A 14,950-nucleotide genomic window follows, 5' to 3' on the forward strand; every position below is an offset into this window, starting at 1 on the left:
GGGAAGACTGGACAGATATTTTACAGCCATAGGCCAGGCCTCTACCAGCTCGCTCCTAACCATTGCAACAGGCTCTGTTTCCCTATGTATCTCTAACAACCCTACCGTGTTTTAGTAAAAGATCACAGTTAGGTTTTGTTGTTAGTGGTGTTTATTTATTTTGTTTTTGTTGATTTATTTATTTGTTTATTCAATTGCAGGGCCCATTCTTTTTAACTTCATCATTTATCACTTAATCAACATCCTCCACCAGTTACCCCCAATATCATATCTCTAATATCCATAAATATCTGTTAATTTCAAAATATACTGTATTATCTCATATATCTCCATCTTCGCTCACATCATGTTCTGGCTGAAAGGGAGTTGTCATCAGATAGAAAGCTTCTTATTCTTCAACATCATCTTAGAATTTATCTTCTCTATCATGCCTTCCTTAACCACTAACCATCAACTTACATGCTTCTTCCACCTATTTGCTCAGGTCACATTATTTTTCACCACTAGGAAAGCATTCGACTGTACATGTCTTACTCACCCTTCTCAATATATTAAGAACTCCCCGAGAAGAGAGTCCTTTTCCTTTTTGTTATTTTATTCTCACAACTGCTTGACAAAGTTGTTTAATTACACTGTGATGAATTGAAGGGTGATTATATGTCTTTGACCAATTTATCCCTGGGCAAAAAGATCACTTTTGTAATATAAAGGACTAGATGATATTTTGAAAAGATATTTAACTTATAACCCCACCTTTGTAAACAAACATATGTAGAAAAAGACACTTTTAGAAAAAAAGTATAGGGTTGTACAATTATTAATGTCATTTATATAATATACATGTTTATAATTCCCTTTCCATTACTAAACCAATTATCCTCACTTAGCTACTTTTTCTTCCCCCAAATCAGATATTTAGTTTAAAAAAAAGTCTGGTTTATCAGTGCTACCTCCTGACCCCATCTTGTTCCAAAGAATACCTCTTAGTAGGGAGAAGTGACTTGAAGGGAAATTTTGTATTAACATTGTTTTTATATTAAAAAATTAGTTATACATGTAAAATTATTTTGACAAAAAAATCAAAATGACTAGAGAATAGAGACACAGTAGTAAGGAACAGGTGAAGTAAAATGCAATCTTCACCCCATCCCCAAATAGTAAGGTTGTATGAAAAGAAATTTGGAAGTAAACAATAAACTGTCTACATCAATATTGTTTAACTGAGTACACACAGAAAAGACATGACCTCCTTTTTAAGATGTACCAAAAATGGCCTGAAGATTTTAAACATATATAAACAATAGCACAAGGCTTTATTGATATATCTGAATAATGTTGAAAAATTATTGGTGAATTTTACTTATATCTTTTGAAATCTGAAAATTTTAAATTCCTAAATGAATGTGTGGATACTACAAAGAGTTTTATCAAAGAACCAGAAAGCTAGAAAATCACATACAATGAACTTCCACATAAGTATTAATCTCCAGCATGACTTTAATAATTTGTTTCTAGATATCTAAAGAGCTCCAATGAACTCAATACATGTTCATTTAAAACACAGCTAATTACCTCTGCATGATCCTAAAAACTAAAAATCCCTCAGACAGGTCACAAAGCACATATAAATTGATGTAATTACATATAAGTATGTACTTTTCTCAAGATTCTAACAGTTTTGATTTTTAATATATTTTTTAAGATTTTTCATTTTAGGGCTTCCCTGGTGGCACAGTGGTTAAGAATCCTGCCTGCCAATGCAGAAGACACAGGTTCGAACCCTGTGTCCGGGAAGATCCCACGTGCCGCGGAGCAACTAAGCCCGTGCGGCACAACTACTGAGCCTGCGCTCTAGAGCCTGCGAGCCACAACTACTGAAGCCCGCGCGCCTAGAGCCTGTGCTCCACAACAAGAAAAGCCACCACAATGAGAAACCCACTCGCAGCAACGAAGACCCAACACAGCCAAAAAAAAAAAAAAAAGATTTTTCATTTTAAAATTCCAATATTCTTTTCCCAAAATGCAATCCTTTATAAAAGACCCTGCAGTTTTCTCTTCACTGATGACAATACTCTTCACAGCCATCACAGATTTACTAGCATTATGTACTTTTTTCTTTAAATTGTTCACTGAAAAACATGTGAGATTACACATTGTACCCACACAGTTTTCATACAGTTAGTTCAGTAAGCAATTAAATATCTGAATAAAATGAACATAAATGCACTTAAAAATTTGCTAATAAGTGCATTTTGTCAGAAAGCTGCATGATGTAAATGCTTTATCTCATAAATACTATGAGTTGTCCAAAAGGAAACCGATATTTCAGAGTAAAAGATTTGAACACAAAGAAAGTACAGCCTTAATTTAGGAAGAAGACTTTGATCCACTCTGTAATAATCTTTTGAGAGTTTTAATCTCATTTTTTACTTAAATGAAGATGAATGTGCCTAAAATATTGTGCAAAATAACCACCACAATAAAAGTAACAATAAAGATAACCAAAAACCTAAAAATTAATGGTGAGCTAAAGAGGACAAAGTGAATTACAGAAGAAAAGAATACCAAAATGTAAGTGTGGATATTCTTGTCCCCAAACTGAGCAAAAGTCAATGTCACCTGTCAGAGACAATAAGAGCATTATGAATAATTATCTTTCTGTCATTCATTTTAACATCAGTCTTTCAAAGTTCAAAAAAAAGATTTTAATTTGACACGTAGAAGTAAGGGAGGAACCAAAAAATAATTTATGATATGAATAATTAATAAATTAAAAAAGATTGATATTAAACTAAAATCTTCTTGAGTTCTGGTCACAGTGGAACGCACATCTAAAACTAGAAGAATGAAAATATACTTAAACCTTAGGCCTTAATGAAGTGTGTTTATCAAAAACAATAAAAAACACTTGGAAAATATAAACATGTATTTACAGTTATTTTATGCATCCTAGTTCATGTATGCTAGCAATATTCAAATATTTATACTTGCTAAAATCTAAGAAGGTTTTGGGTAAAAGAAGTTCTAATTTTTTAAAAGAAGATACTATAAACAAATGATGAGTAATGAGAGGTAGCTATAAACAAAGTGAGCATAAAGTAATATATGTACAGTGTCTTGGAATTCCCAAAGTACCCTTCATATATGATTCTCAAAGAATATTTTAGCTAGGATACATAGGAATTGTTATCCACATTTCATCAGTAATGAAATGGAATAAAATTATAATTATGATTTCGATATATCCGATTGTAGTGTGTAGGCCACAAAATGAGTGAGCAATACCACGGTAGAGATAAAAAATTTTAGAATTTCCATCAATATTTATTTTATATCATTTTAATTTATTTTTGTATGTTTTGTAATTGTACGTTGCATTTTTTTCAAAGGATCGATACATCGTAAAATACTTTTAAAAGAAAAACACATATCATAGGAGGAGAGACTCAATTTTTCTCTGGATGTATATGGGGAAGCAATAAAAAAAAAGGGGCTCAGATTGGAGGAAGAATATAAACTCCAATCATAGTTACTCTTGAGTTTGTTGTTTGAATTTTTTAAACATTTTGGATTAATGGAAAATGATATAATCATCCTTGCTGATACAGTTTGCCATGATTTTCTCCTTCTTTCTATTTAATACAATTAAAGGGGCATTGACCAGACATTGGAAACCTCAGAAGTTCAAACATTTGTTTCAAACAAGCATGTTAAATATGAATGAAAATCGAATGGATCTTAGCACAGGGAGATCAGCTCGGTGCTTTGTGACCACCTAGAGGGATGGGATAGGGAGGGTGGGAGGGAGACGCAAGAGGGAGGGGATATGGGGATATAAGTATACGTACAGCTGATTCACTTTGTTATACAGCAGAAACTAACACAACAATGTAAAGCAATTATACTCTAATAAAGATGTTAAAAAAAAATGGAATGGATCCATCAATTCAGGGATTAACAGCAGTCACTATAAATGCTGGAGACCCATGGTCATGACATAGAAGAAAAATGTGGTATGTGGAGAAATGGAAAGAGTGGGGCATTGCACTCAGCTTGTTATATCAGCAGTTTTCAACATTTCCCTCTTTAATAGTGAATTTTATAACATGCTTGAATCAAAGTTTTCTTTGTTTTTTCTACTTGCCTGATTCCTCATTTAGTATAACTGAGAGAAGGCTATCAATCCTAAAGACAAATCATACCTAATTTAGGTTCTGTTTAGCAGGTCAAGTATTCCCCATAGGAAATAGAAAGTCTCATAAATGTGACTTTTCTCTACACAGCTCCTCAGGGTTGGAAAATATTATTTTCTTTCTTGACAAGTGGATTATGTCAAGGATTGTAAAGCCTGCAGCTTCATCTATGCTGGGGGAATATTGTGATTATACTTCATTTTCACTATCCCCACTGTTTTTAAAGCTGTAAAGTTTATCAAAATTTTAAAGCTTTTAAAAATATTTTTTTTCTGTTGACATAGTCTAGACCCTAGTCTCATTTCTACACTTTGGCTCTTTTTATTATATTTTCCTATTCTTTGTTGATTTGGGGGTTCCTAGGAAAAATACCACAGAACATTAATTTATCAATTTAAGATAATTTCCAAGTATGTAAGTGGCAAGTGATTTTGGAAAACAGCTGTCTAACATAACACAACAAGAAACTGTGAAATCTGTAGTTGGTTTTTAAATTAGTGCAATACATTTTCTTTTAAAAGTATGTATTACTCTAGAGCGTACCTTTCATAGTGCATGGAGATTACCATAATTTTAGAAGCTCTTACTATTAAATCTAGGCCCTTCTTAATCTAAAAATCTTACCCTTTTATTCCTTTGTTGTGTTTTGGGGAATCCAATGAATGAAATTAAATTTGGGGAACTTATGCTTCATAAGTAAAATGGGACTTAAATAGCTGTATGATAAGCCCAAAGACGTATGTTAATTTTTAACTTATTTTAGTACGTATCAGGAAACCCCTCTAATACTGCACTAATTTTGTAGCACTAAATAAATGCTTGTGAAGCCTAAGTGAATAAATAGTCCTTTAAAAAAGTAATGAAACTGTGTAGACACAAAAGTCTTTAGATAACCCAGATGTTTGATTTTAAAGTAGATGAGTGTCTGACCATCACTGCTTAGATGGAGCTCAAATGCAGAAACTGTCTACTTCATCTTTCCACATAGGATGAACCATGCGTGTGTATAGATTTATACCTAGATTTTCCAGAAATCATTTGATATTTGAAAATGTGTTACACTAGGCAGAATGAAGGAAGAATGTATAAACAGGAGACAAATAGACCTACCTCTATTATGGAAGGGTATAGTATCTAGTTAATGTCATGATGAACACCAAAAAGGGCTTTTCTTCTTATCTTTTATACACTTAAACTCACTGTATTTAGCAATATCGCTCATGAAAATAACTACCCCTATTTTGGGAGCAACAACCAAATTTCCATTTTAGGACGCTTTAAATTAAAAGAAAAGTTTTTTCTCCATATCTTTATCACAACTTTCCACATCTAAAAGTAATTCTCAAACTATAGAAAAAGAATTAACTAAAAAACTGAACTACTTAAGGAGTCAGAAAGCAATGCTACTTTTTTTATAAATTGTAGTGGTTTTTGAAAAACTAGTATAAACATAGTATACTTCATGGAAAATTAATGCAGTGTTTTAGCAATGAGTTAATTTCTACAACAGAAACATGAAAACACATGCATACGATGGATTTGAAATGAAGATATTTTTCTTATTTTCTTGTTTTGATTTTATATTTTGATGACTGTTAAATTGAAAGTACATAAAGCTCTGGGGATACATACTGGTTTAGTTAGCCAATTTTTAAATTTCACAGTGTGGGAGGTACAGATTGGAGGGAGATTGTAAAAACTCATTTAGACTGATTCTCATATTTGCTTTCAATAATAAAATATGTACCTAAAAATAGATGTTTAAATTTTTGATTCCTAAATTATTTATTCTTATTCAATTCTAACATGAAATCCCTTTTCAAAAGAGCAATACAAAAGATCACTAAAATAGAAGCTGAAAATAAGAATTCAAGAAAAATACATAAAAGCAAGAAATAATTAGTTGCATAATTATACCTCATTTAAATAGTTGTTTTTCCACTAGTTGTATAGGAAAAAATGGATATTGACATTTTTATGCAAGCAAATTATACATTTTAATTTAGTCAATAAATTTTATTTCTATCTTTTGATTATTTGAAGCTGAGTATCCAGTACAAAATGTTGACTTGAACACAGGTATAAAACCAGGGAATTCCCTGGTGGTCTTAAAGTCCCATAGTGGTTAGGACTTGGCGCTTTCACTCCTGTGGTCCAGGTTCAACTCCTGGTTAGGGAACTAAGATCCCAGAAGCCATGTGGTGAGGCCAATATATTTATATAGAACCGGAAGCTAAGTAGTCTTCATTTGTACAGATCTAATATTAAGGGTATTAAGGGTTGTCTTGTGACTTAGGTCACTGTACTCTCTGGACCTCATTTTTCTTATCTAGAAGATAGACCTGAAAATATTTTTGTTTAGGTAATGGAGTTTAATAAAAATTATATCATAAAACACATGTGTAAGTATTCTGGGAAACTGAAAAGATTAATTTAAAATCCTTTAAAAAATAAATTAATTAAATAAATAAAATCCTTTAAATGATTGCTATGCTCAGTTTCAATTTGTTAAGTAATTAAAACCATAATTTACTTATAAAGAAAGATTTTTTGTATGTTACTGAGGAAATAAATCATTGCTAGTCCCCAAATCCTAGTGATGTAATGTTACATGTGATTATGACTTTGTGAATAGTCCAAAGACAAATAAATGAACTTTCACAGTAGATTAAATTGGTGTCAAAAGAAAAAAAGAACAGAAAATTTAGCTTTTATAGTTATTATAGCCTAACTTCATGGGATATGAGAATGCGTGAGCATTTAAATACATTCTTAAGCTGAAATATTTTAAAAAAATCTTTCAAAAGAAAACGTAATTAAATATTTATAACATAAACCTATTCGACGTCCATGCCTATTCTATGCAATGACAAAACTATGTTTGGTTTTTCATAAAAAATAACTTCTAGTAATCTTCCAAGATTGTTATCTTGTTTGTTAAGATTGTTAAGAAGATATAATATTGTTTCTCTAGAAAAAAGTAATAGCTATTTTAGCGTCAATATTCCCTTACTATAAGGTGCTTTACACATATAATGTTTCTAAGAGCTTTTTCTAACTTGGGAATGGAGCAGATCAATATACTGATTTAATGCTAAAAAGGTCACGAATAAAATATTTATCATTTAAAAGCTAACTAGCTAAAACTAATTCATTTTTTAAAACAGTGATCTTTTTCTCAGGAGAATAATCAATGCTTAACAAGAGATTCTGAAGGTCGCTGATGAAGAAATATATTTACTGGACTAATTTAACTTTAAATGGTCTATTTTTTTAACCAAAATCTCATTTCGCTAGAATTTTGTAATAATAATAATAATAATAATATAGTAATGATAATAATACTCGTTAAATTTTTACTTAGTGTTGGGCAAAAGTGTTCGAGGTGTTAAATACATTATTATATTCACAAAAATCTTTCCAACAACCTCATGATTTAGTTTGTGGTGGTTGTTTTCCTAATTGTTCCCATTTCAATAAAGAGGCATCTCAGTCTTAGAGAAAAGTTAAATGACTCAACGAAGGATATATAGGAGTAAGTGATGGAACCAGGATTTTCTGACACCAGATCCAGTACATTTAAATACAAAGCAAGAGTCTTCACATTTTAAAAAGGTAAATGGGGATTTATATATTGGGACAAATATATCATAACTGAGTTGTGGGATTTATTGTCTAGAACTATGTTTGCATGTGAGAGGAACCTAAATGAAGTAAGAAAGAAGTGATTAAAGTTCAAATGTCATTTGACTCAATGTATCCAGATGGGCTAAAGCTCAACTGGAGATGTATTTTTCTACTATTCTTGTCTGAGCTTTGGTTGTTGAATCATATGAAGTACATCCAAAAGAATTACTTATGAACACTGTAAAACATATTTTTGCTTTACATATAATCAAAGATATTTCATAGCTGAGTTGTCTTCATTATATTGTAATAGTATATTCAGATGAGAATCATTTATATTTGAAAAAGGATAATGGAAGAAAATGCATAAAATGATTTTTTAAATCACTAAAAGAAATCCTGGTGTGCTTGATACATTATTTTTATAGCAGGAGGCACTAGATTTTTTTAAATTGTGCATATAGATACATCTTTGAAAATTATTAAATAATATTTAGAACCTCATTGTCCGTTTGTATATTGGAACTTCGCATAAAAAAATGATATTAAATTTCCATGGCTGAAAAATATTTTTGTTTCTCTAGTCTTTCTTTAAAATGGGTTCATGTGATAACAGTTCTGTGGAAGCTAATAATTTCTCTGGATATGAGCTAGGCAATTTTTCTACACTAAAACCATCTAAATATCATGTTAAACTTTGATAGGGGAAGGAGATTCTGAAAATGGCATGAAAATGTTTTTCCTCCACAACTGTCATGTGTTTATCCCCTGTTTCTCATTATCGGAAATAAAATAATTATAACCAAAATCACACTTTTCTTGGGCATGTGAGTTCCAAGTTTTTTGATTCAGTGCTTGAAGAGTTCTTACGTGCAACATCATGGGGACACTGTAGAATATCTGTGTTCTAGCACAGGTGAAGAACAAAGTTGCCTGGGTAAGTGCCAGGCACCGTGTAACAAATAGAATGGTTTTTATTAATCTATCTGCAAGCTCTGAGAGTGTTAAGAAATATAAATAACATGTATTTCCTGGAAAAAAATAAAATAAGTTTAGACATTAGACTCAGAAAAATAAACTAGGATTCAGACAGGTGTGACATATTCAAGACTGGCCTGTTAGTGGAAGATTCAACATAAGGACAGTTATATCAGTTCCTTTGGATCACAATTTCTTCAGTCATGATTAAAATATATTGGACCTAACTTTAAAAATATGACTTACATAATCTTTGTTTTACATATACATTTTTTTCGGAAGTGGTTTTCTCAAAACTCAAAGTTTCATCTCTCCCTGTATCTGTCACTTGCATTGCACCCCACTCACAGGCTGAGCATGTGATTATGATGCTGAGTGAAAATTATATTTTATGATTAAAAATGATAATTATAATTTTATAATGTTGCATAAGCAAATTTTAACATGATCATGTTGATCATTTTGAACAATTCTATAAAATTGTCATGTAATTCTCTTTTTTCCCTCTAGGTAACACAGTATCACCAGTTTAATCCTGTGTTTTTCCATTGTGCTCACTTTCCTATCTACATTGTTATAGTTGTGTAATTTACCCTCATATTTGACTACAGGCATATAACGTTTGATTCATTTTTGCTGTCCTAGCCACTCTTGCCATTTTTACTCTGTCAGTCAGCCTATTCCACCCTATTCTCCATCACCTCTTTCATGAATTCCATGACTTTTGGAATTTCCTGCAACCATATGTCTCAGAAAAGTGGCTCCCATCTTCCCCTACCTTTTCATGATATGACTTCAGAAAGGTCATAATTACCACAACTCTGTTAAAGTTTGCTTCTAGTCTAATATGATTTGTTAAAATATTAACTGGAAAAATACAAGTAAACCATTTATTCTGAAATGATGATTTTTAAAATATCTCTAGGCAGATATTTTAAAGAGCATTCTCTGTCAAAGCAAAGTGCTCCAGCATCATTTGCAAGCCCAAGTCTTAAAACTAAAATGATTCCATATAGAGCATTTATTTAACACTTCTCTTACAGGAGTTTTGACTATAATTTTTCTTTTAACAAAGTGATGATCTATTAATGGCTCTGAATTTCTGATAGAGTACAGTTAGGGTTATGATAAAATATTCATTATCTTCCCCAAAGGTAATCAAGAAGTATATTGGAAAGAAGAGTTACTTAGGGTGTTTTTTCTAAAGAAAGTTTGTAAGACATATTTCAAATCCTTATCATGTCAGTTGCTTAAAACATTGTTTGAAAACCAGACAATAGCTCCCAGCAATCATGAAATTGAAGTATGCTAATGAAGATATTTTTCCTGTCTCTTAAGTTGAATATTTCTTGGATAAGATGATTTCTTTTTTTAAATAACTGTATAATCTTTTCTAATCTGGGGTTTAATAAAATTATTTTCTTTTATTTTTAAGACACACTTTTTAATGGTCTTGGGCTTGGAGCGGTCATTGGTCTGGGAGTCGCTGCACTCTTGTTAATTCTTGTGGTAACAGACGTCAGCTGCTTCTTTATTCGACAATGTGGGTTATTGATGTGCATCACCAGGAGAATGTGTGGGAAGAAAAGTGGCTCCAGTGGTAAAAGTAAAGAACTTGAAGAAGGAAAAGCTGCATACCTGTGAGTATCAGACATCTGCATCAAAGTAATGATAGACTCTTTGCATATCACTACAAAGAGCTCAAAATTTATGTTTTCTTCATGCAAAAATTAGAGTGAAATGCAAAAAGCTTTCCATATTAGCATCATCTTCAAAAGTTCTCTCATGTTCCTATCAGACAACCCACACTATTCCAGGCAACTGCCCCTGCCCCAGGCAACTAATAATCTGATTTTTTTTATCATAGATAATTTTTAGCTCTTATAAAGCTTGATATAGTTTCCTACAATGTGTATTTTTTTGTCTGCCTTCTTTCACTCAGCATAATGTTTTAGAATTCATTCATGATGTTCTGTGTGTCAATTCATTTCATTTTATTGCTGAGTCATTTCTATTCATTTTTGATACATACATTTGAGCGTGTATGGTCTCATACATTATTTTCTAGGCTTAAGGATATAGGAGAATCCATTTTGCATTGCCACATTGTTTTGTTTTGTTTTTATGTTGTTATTTTTGGTTTTGTTTCTCCAAAGCCCATTTCAGTCTTTCTAGGCAATTTGTCTATGACCATTTTTCATGGATATTCTGTAAGGAATATTTTCACTTCATGGGATAATAACTTAGTATACATTTTCAATTAAAAAATTACATTAAATATTACAGTCAAAATGTCACCTGCTTACTTGTTGGACACAGCACATAGCAAAGAACAAACAGAAATTAGGCTCTACTTCATGCTTGAAAGAGATATTAATGTATGACATAGTAAATATAGTGGAAACAATTCACTATTCAATATCTCTTGCTTTCCTCGTAAAAACATATTGTACTTCCTAATAACTCGCTGTACTTTTAGATTGTCTTGTTAACTAAATAAACATATCACCAAATTTAGTTTTAGTTACTTTTTCACATATCAAGAAAACAATGTACTATGTAACATAATTATACATATATACATATGATATATATATGCACACATTGACTCAAAACTGAATTTTATATATCTTCATTCTTGCTTTGCTATTAACTAAATGGAATAAATACTAGGTAACAAGCACTTCTATACAATCTAGGGATAAAGTGGTGAACAAAACAAACAAAAACTTTGTTCACATGGAATTCATGTTTCAATGTAGGAAGACAGATAACACTAAAATTGAAAATGTCTGGTAGTGATAAGCACTAAGAAAAATGAAAAACAGAATGACAATTGTTACTAGAGGTTGGGTCATTAAAGACCTCTCCAGGGAGGTGAAACTTAGGCTGAAGAGTGAGTGATAAAGAGCCAGAAATATAATGATCAAGGGGAGGAACGTTTTAAGCAATGTAACAATAAATACAAAGGCCATTAAGTCAGGAATGAGCTTGTTACTTAAAGGCCAAATGGATCTGAGTGGAATGAGGCAGGGAAAGAGTGGTACCAATCAGGTGGGAGAATTACCTGAGTACAAAAGTATTAAATCTTCTTGGTCAAAGTAAGGAAATATTTTTAAAATAGAAAGTGACTAAAAGTTTTTTTTTTTACGGTTTATTTAGCTACTTGTGAAGAAGGATTACTGGAGGGTTGGTAGGTGAAAAGGAAAGATTTGGAATCAGGGAGACTGGGTAGGAGAATCTTGAAATATTCCAGGTAGAAAATGATGGTCTTCTGTACCAAGCCAGTAGTACTATAGGCATATAAAAGTGTATAGCACCCAAATATAGATGAGGTAGAGTCAAGTACTGCTGATGGATTCAACTTTGGGGTGAAAGAAAGAGAGAAATCAAAAAGGACCTTCACTTTTTTGTCTTAATTACAGGGATGTTGATGACCACGTGCAAAAAAATGAGGTACATCTAAGTTCTGCTGTTTGTTTTTATTTGACTTTATTAATTGGTAATTTATCCGCCAACACTTTTGTTTGTAATTCCTGCCAAGTTTAATTAACCTTAAAGACTTGTAAAGATGAAAACACATGGTTCATTCCATGCTTGCTGTCTATCATAGGCTTTTAAATCACAATTTCCTCTGCCTTAGGAAAACAGTTTTCAACTCTTCTTCAAAAATTCATTATTCAAATTGGAAAAAATATATATAAAACCTCAATGAGAAATAGGACATAATTGATTTGATTAATTGGATATATACTAGCTTCTAAATATGACCCCAAGCATTCTAAGACTAGTCCTTTCATGTTATCACAAGTTATAAGACTGTGTAGATTTCTTACAAAACACATTAATTAAACACTTAGAGCATTCTTATTTAAAGAACGTTATATTGCAGGAAAAAAGAGAAATTAAAGTCAATGGCATACAGGACGGCATTTTGTAAAGTCCTAGAATATTCCATTATTTGGCTTTCAATGTAAATTAACATTTATCTTGAATTCTCATAGTTTATGTTATAAAATGGTTAAAGATTACTATTTTACCAAACTTTATGTATACCCTTATTTACCCAAGCATTAATTTGCAATAGCAAATATTTATTGAACACCTAGATAACCAGGCACTATCTAAGCTCCAGAGATACAACTGTGAGGAAGCAAACTAGTCCCTGCCATCATCTAGTTACTGTGATGGAAAACACATTTCGATTAAAAAACAATCAAATGGATAAATAAATAAGAAATTTCTGTTGTAAATACTACTTTTCAAAAAAGAATGAATTGACTTTATCAGACTTAGCTGAGCAAGTTGTGAAAGAACTAAAATATAAAAAAGAATAGGAAGTAACTAGTCAAGTGTGTGTGTGTGTGTGTGTGTGTGTGTGTGTAAATGGCTTTTCAGCATGCAGAAAGAGGGATACATAGCTCTGGCCCCCTTTACTGCCACATGGGAGAAGGGAAATACCCAACTTGAGTCCACTCTAACCATCCTGTTCCACTTAAAGGGGAAAAAAAATGAGAAAAAATTATGAAGTTCACAGTCCGGGGGCACAGACTCACTAAAAGACAGAGACCGAATCATGGGACTATGGAATGCATCCTCTTTACACCAAAATTTACCACCACATTACTAAAGGTCTATATTTAGCAGTTCCTTCTAGCCAGTACATCATGTCCCACTATCAAGAAAAAATTACAAGGCACACTGAAGGCAAAAATCAGTTTGAAGAGGCGGAGCAAGCATCAGAACCAGATTCGATAAGGCAGGGATGTTGGAATCATCAGACCAAGAATTTTTTTTTATGGTAAGAACTCTGATGGATAAAGTAGACAGCATGGAATAAGGGATGGGAAATGTAGGCAGAGGTGGAAATTCTAAGAAAGAATCTAAAAGAAATGCTAGAGATCAAAAACACCATAACAGAAATGAAAAATCCCTTTGATCAGCTTATTAGCAAGACTAGACATGGCTGTGGAAAGAATCTTGAGAAGATCTTAACAGCAAATGTCAAAACTAAAAAGCAAACAAAAAAAAGACTGAAAAAAAAGAAAACAGAATATCTAATACTGTAGGACAACTACAAAAGGCTAAACATATGCACAAAAGGAATACCAGAAGAAGAAAGAAAGAAAGAAAGGAACAGGAGAAATATTTGAAACAATAATAACTGAGAATGTCCCCAAATTAATATCAGACATGAAACCACAGATCCAGGAAGTTCAGAAGACACCAAGAAGGATAAAAATCAAAATAAAACATAAAAAACTACACCTAAGCATATAATTTGCAAACTACAGAAATTCAAAAATAAAGAAAAAATCATGAAAAAAGCTAGAGAAGCAAAGGTAAGAATTACATCTGCCTTCACACACTACACAAACATACACCTCCCCTCACACATACACACACTGATTTTTATATGTACATATGTATATATGTATGTGTGTGTGCAATTTTTCTCACATAACAATGCAGCTTCAAAATGTCCCATTTCAGTACATGAATTTCTGACTCTTTTTTAAAATAAATAAGTAGTATTCCATAGTATTATATATCATAGTGTATTTATCCACTTCTCTATTGTTAAAATTTAGATAAGACTTTCAATATCTTTATAATATTAAAGTATATTATGCTGTTTTGAACTTCGTTTTTACATCAATCCTGTTGTAAATGTACATGAAGCTCCTACATATGGAATGGAAGATCAAAACTGAAAAATACTGGCAAATTGCCCACAAAAACCAGTACCAATTCACCTTGCAAATAATCATAGAATATATATTTCCTACAGTGCTTCTCAAACACTGACTATTATCAGTTTATTTTTCAATCTAATAAGTGAAAAATATCATTTAAAATTTGCATTTTTCTAATCGGGGTTGAGTCTGAGCTTATTTGTTTTATGATTTTCTTTTGGTCACTTCATTCTTCTTGGAATTTCCTGTTCATATTCTTTACACATTTTCATAGAGTTGTTTGACTTTTCTTTCACTTGTTGATTATATAATGTGACCCTTAATCATTTGATGTTGCATTTGTTGCAAATATTTTCCCCAATCAATCCCAAAGTTTGGATTATGCTAGTGGTGCCATTATTTATATGAACTTTACATTTTCATTTAAGAATTGATCAACTGTATAAAATATTCTTT

The 14,950-nt window shown here is 31.7% G+C and overlaps 1 protein-coding gene across 1 annotated transcript in view; it reads left to right on the forward strand.

The window, feature by feature from the left end:
* Positions 1-14,950, forward strand: part of NCAM2 (neural cell adhesion molecule 2) — a 491,886-nt gene that overhangs the window by 462,655 nt on the left and 14,281 nt on the right. The window contains exon 16 of the mRNA XM_082460389.1: positions 10,234-10,438. Within this exon, the coding sequence (XP_082316515.1) occupies positions 10,234-10,438 (205 nt within the window). The remainder of the gene's footprint in view (positions 1-10,233; positions 10,439-14,950) is intronic.

The sequence above is a fragment of the Balaenoptera physalus genome (genome assembly GCF_965194825.1).
Source record: "Balaenoptera physalus genome assembly, chromosome: 4".
NCBI lineage: Eukaryota > Metazoa > Chordata > Mammalia > Artiodactyla > Balaenopteridae > Balaenoptera > Balaenoptera physalus.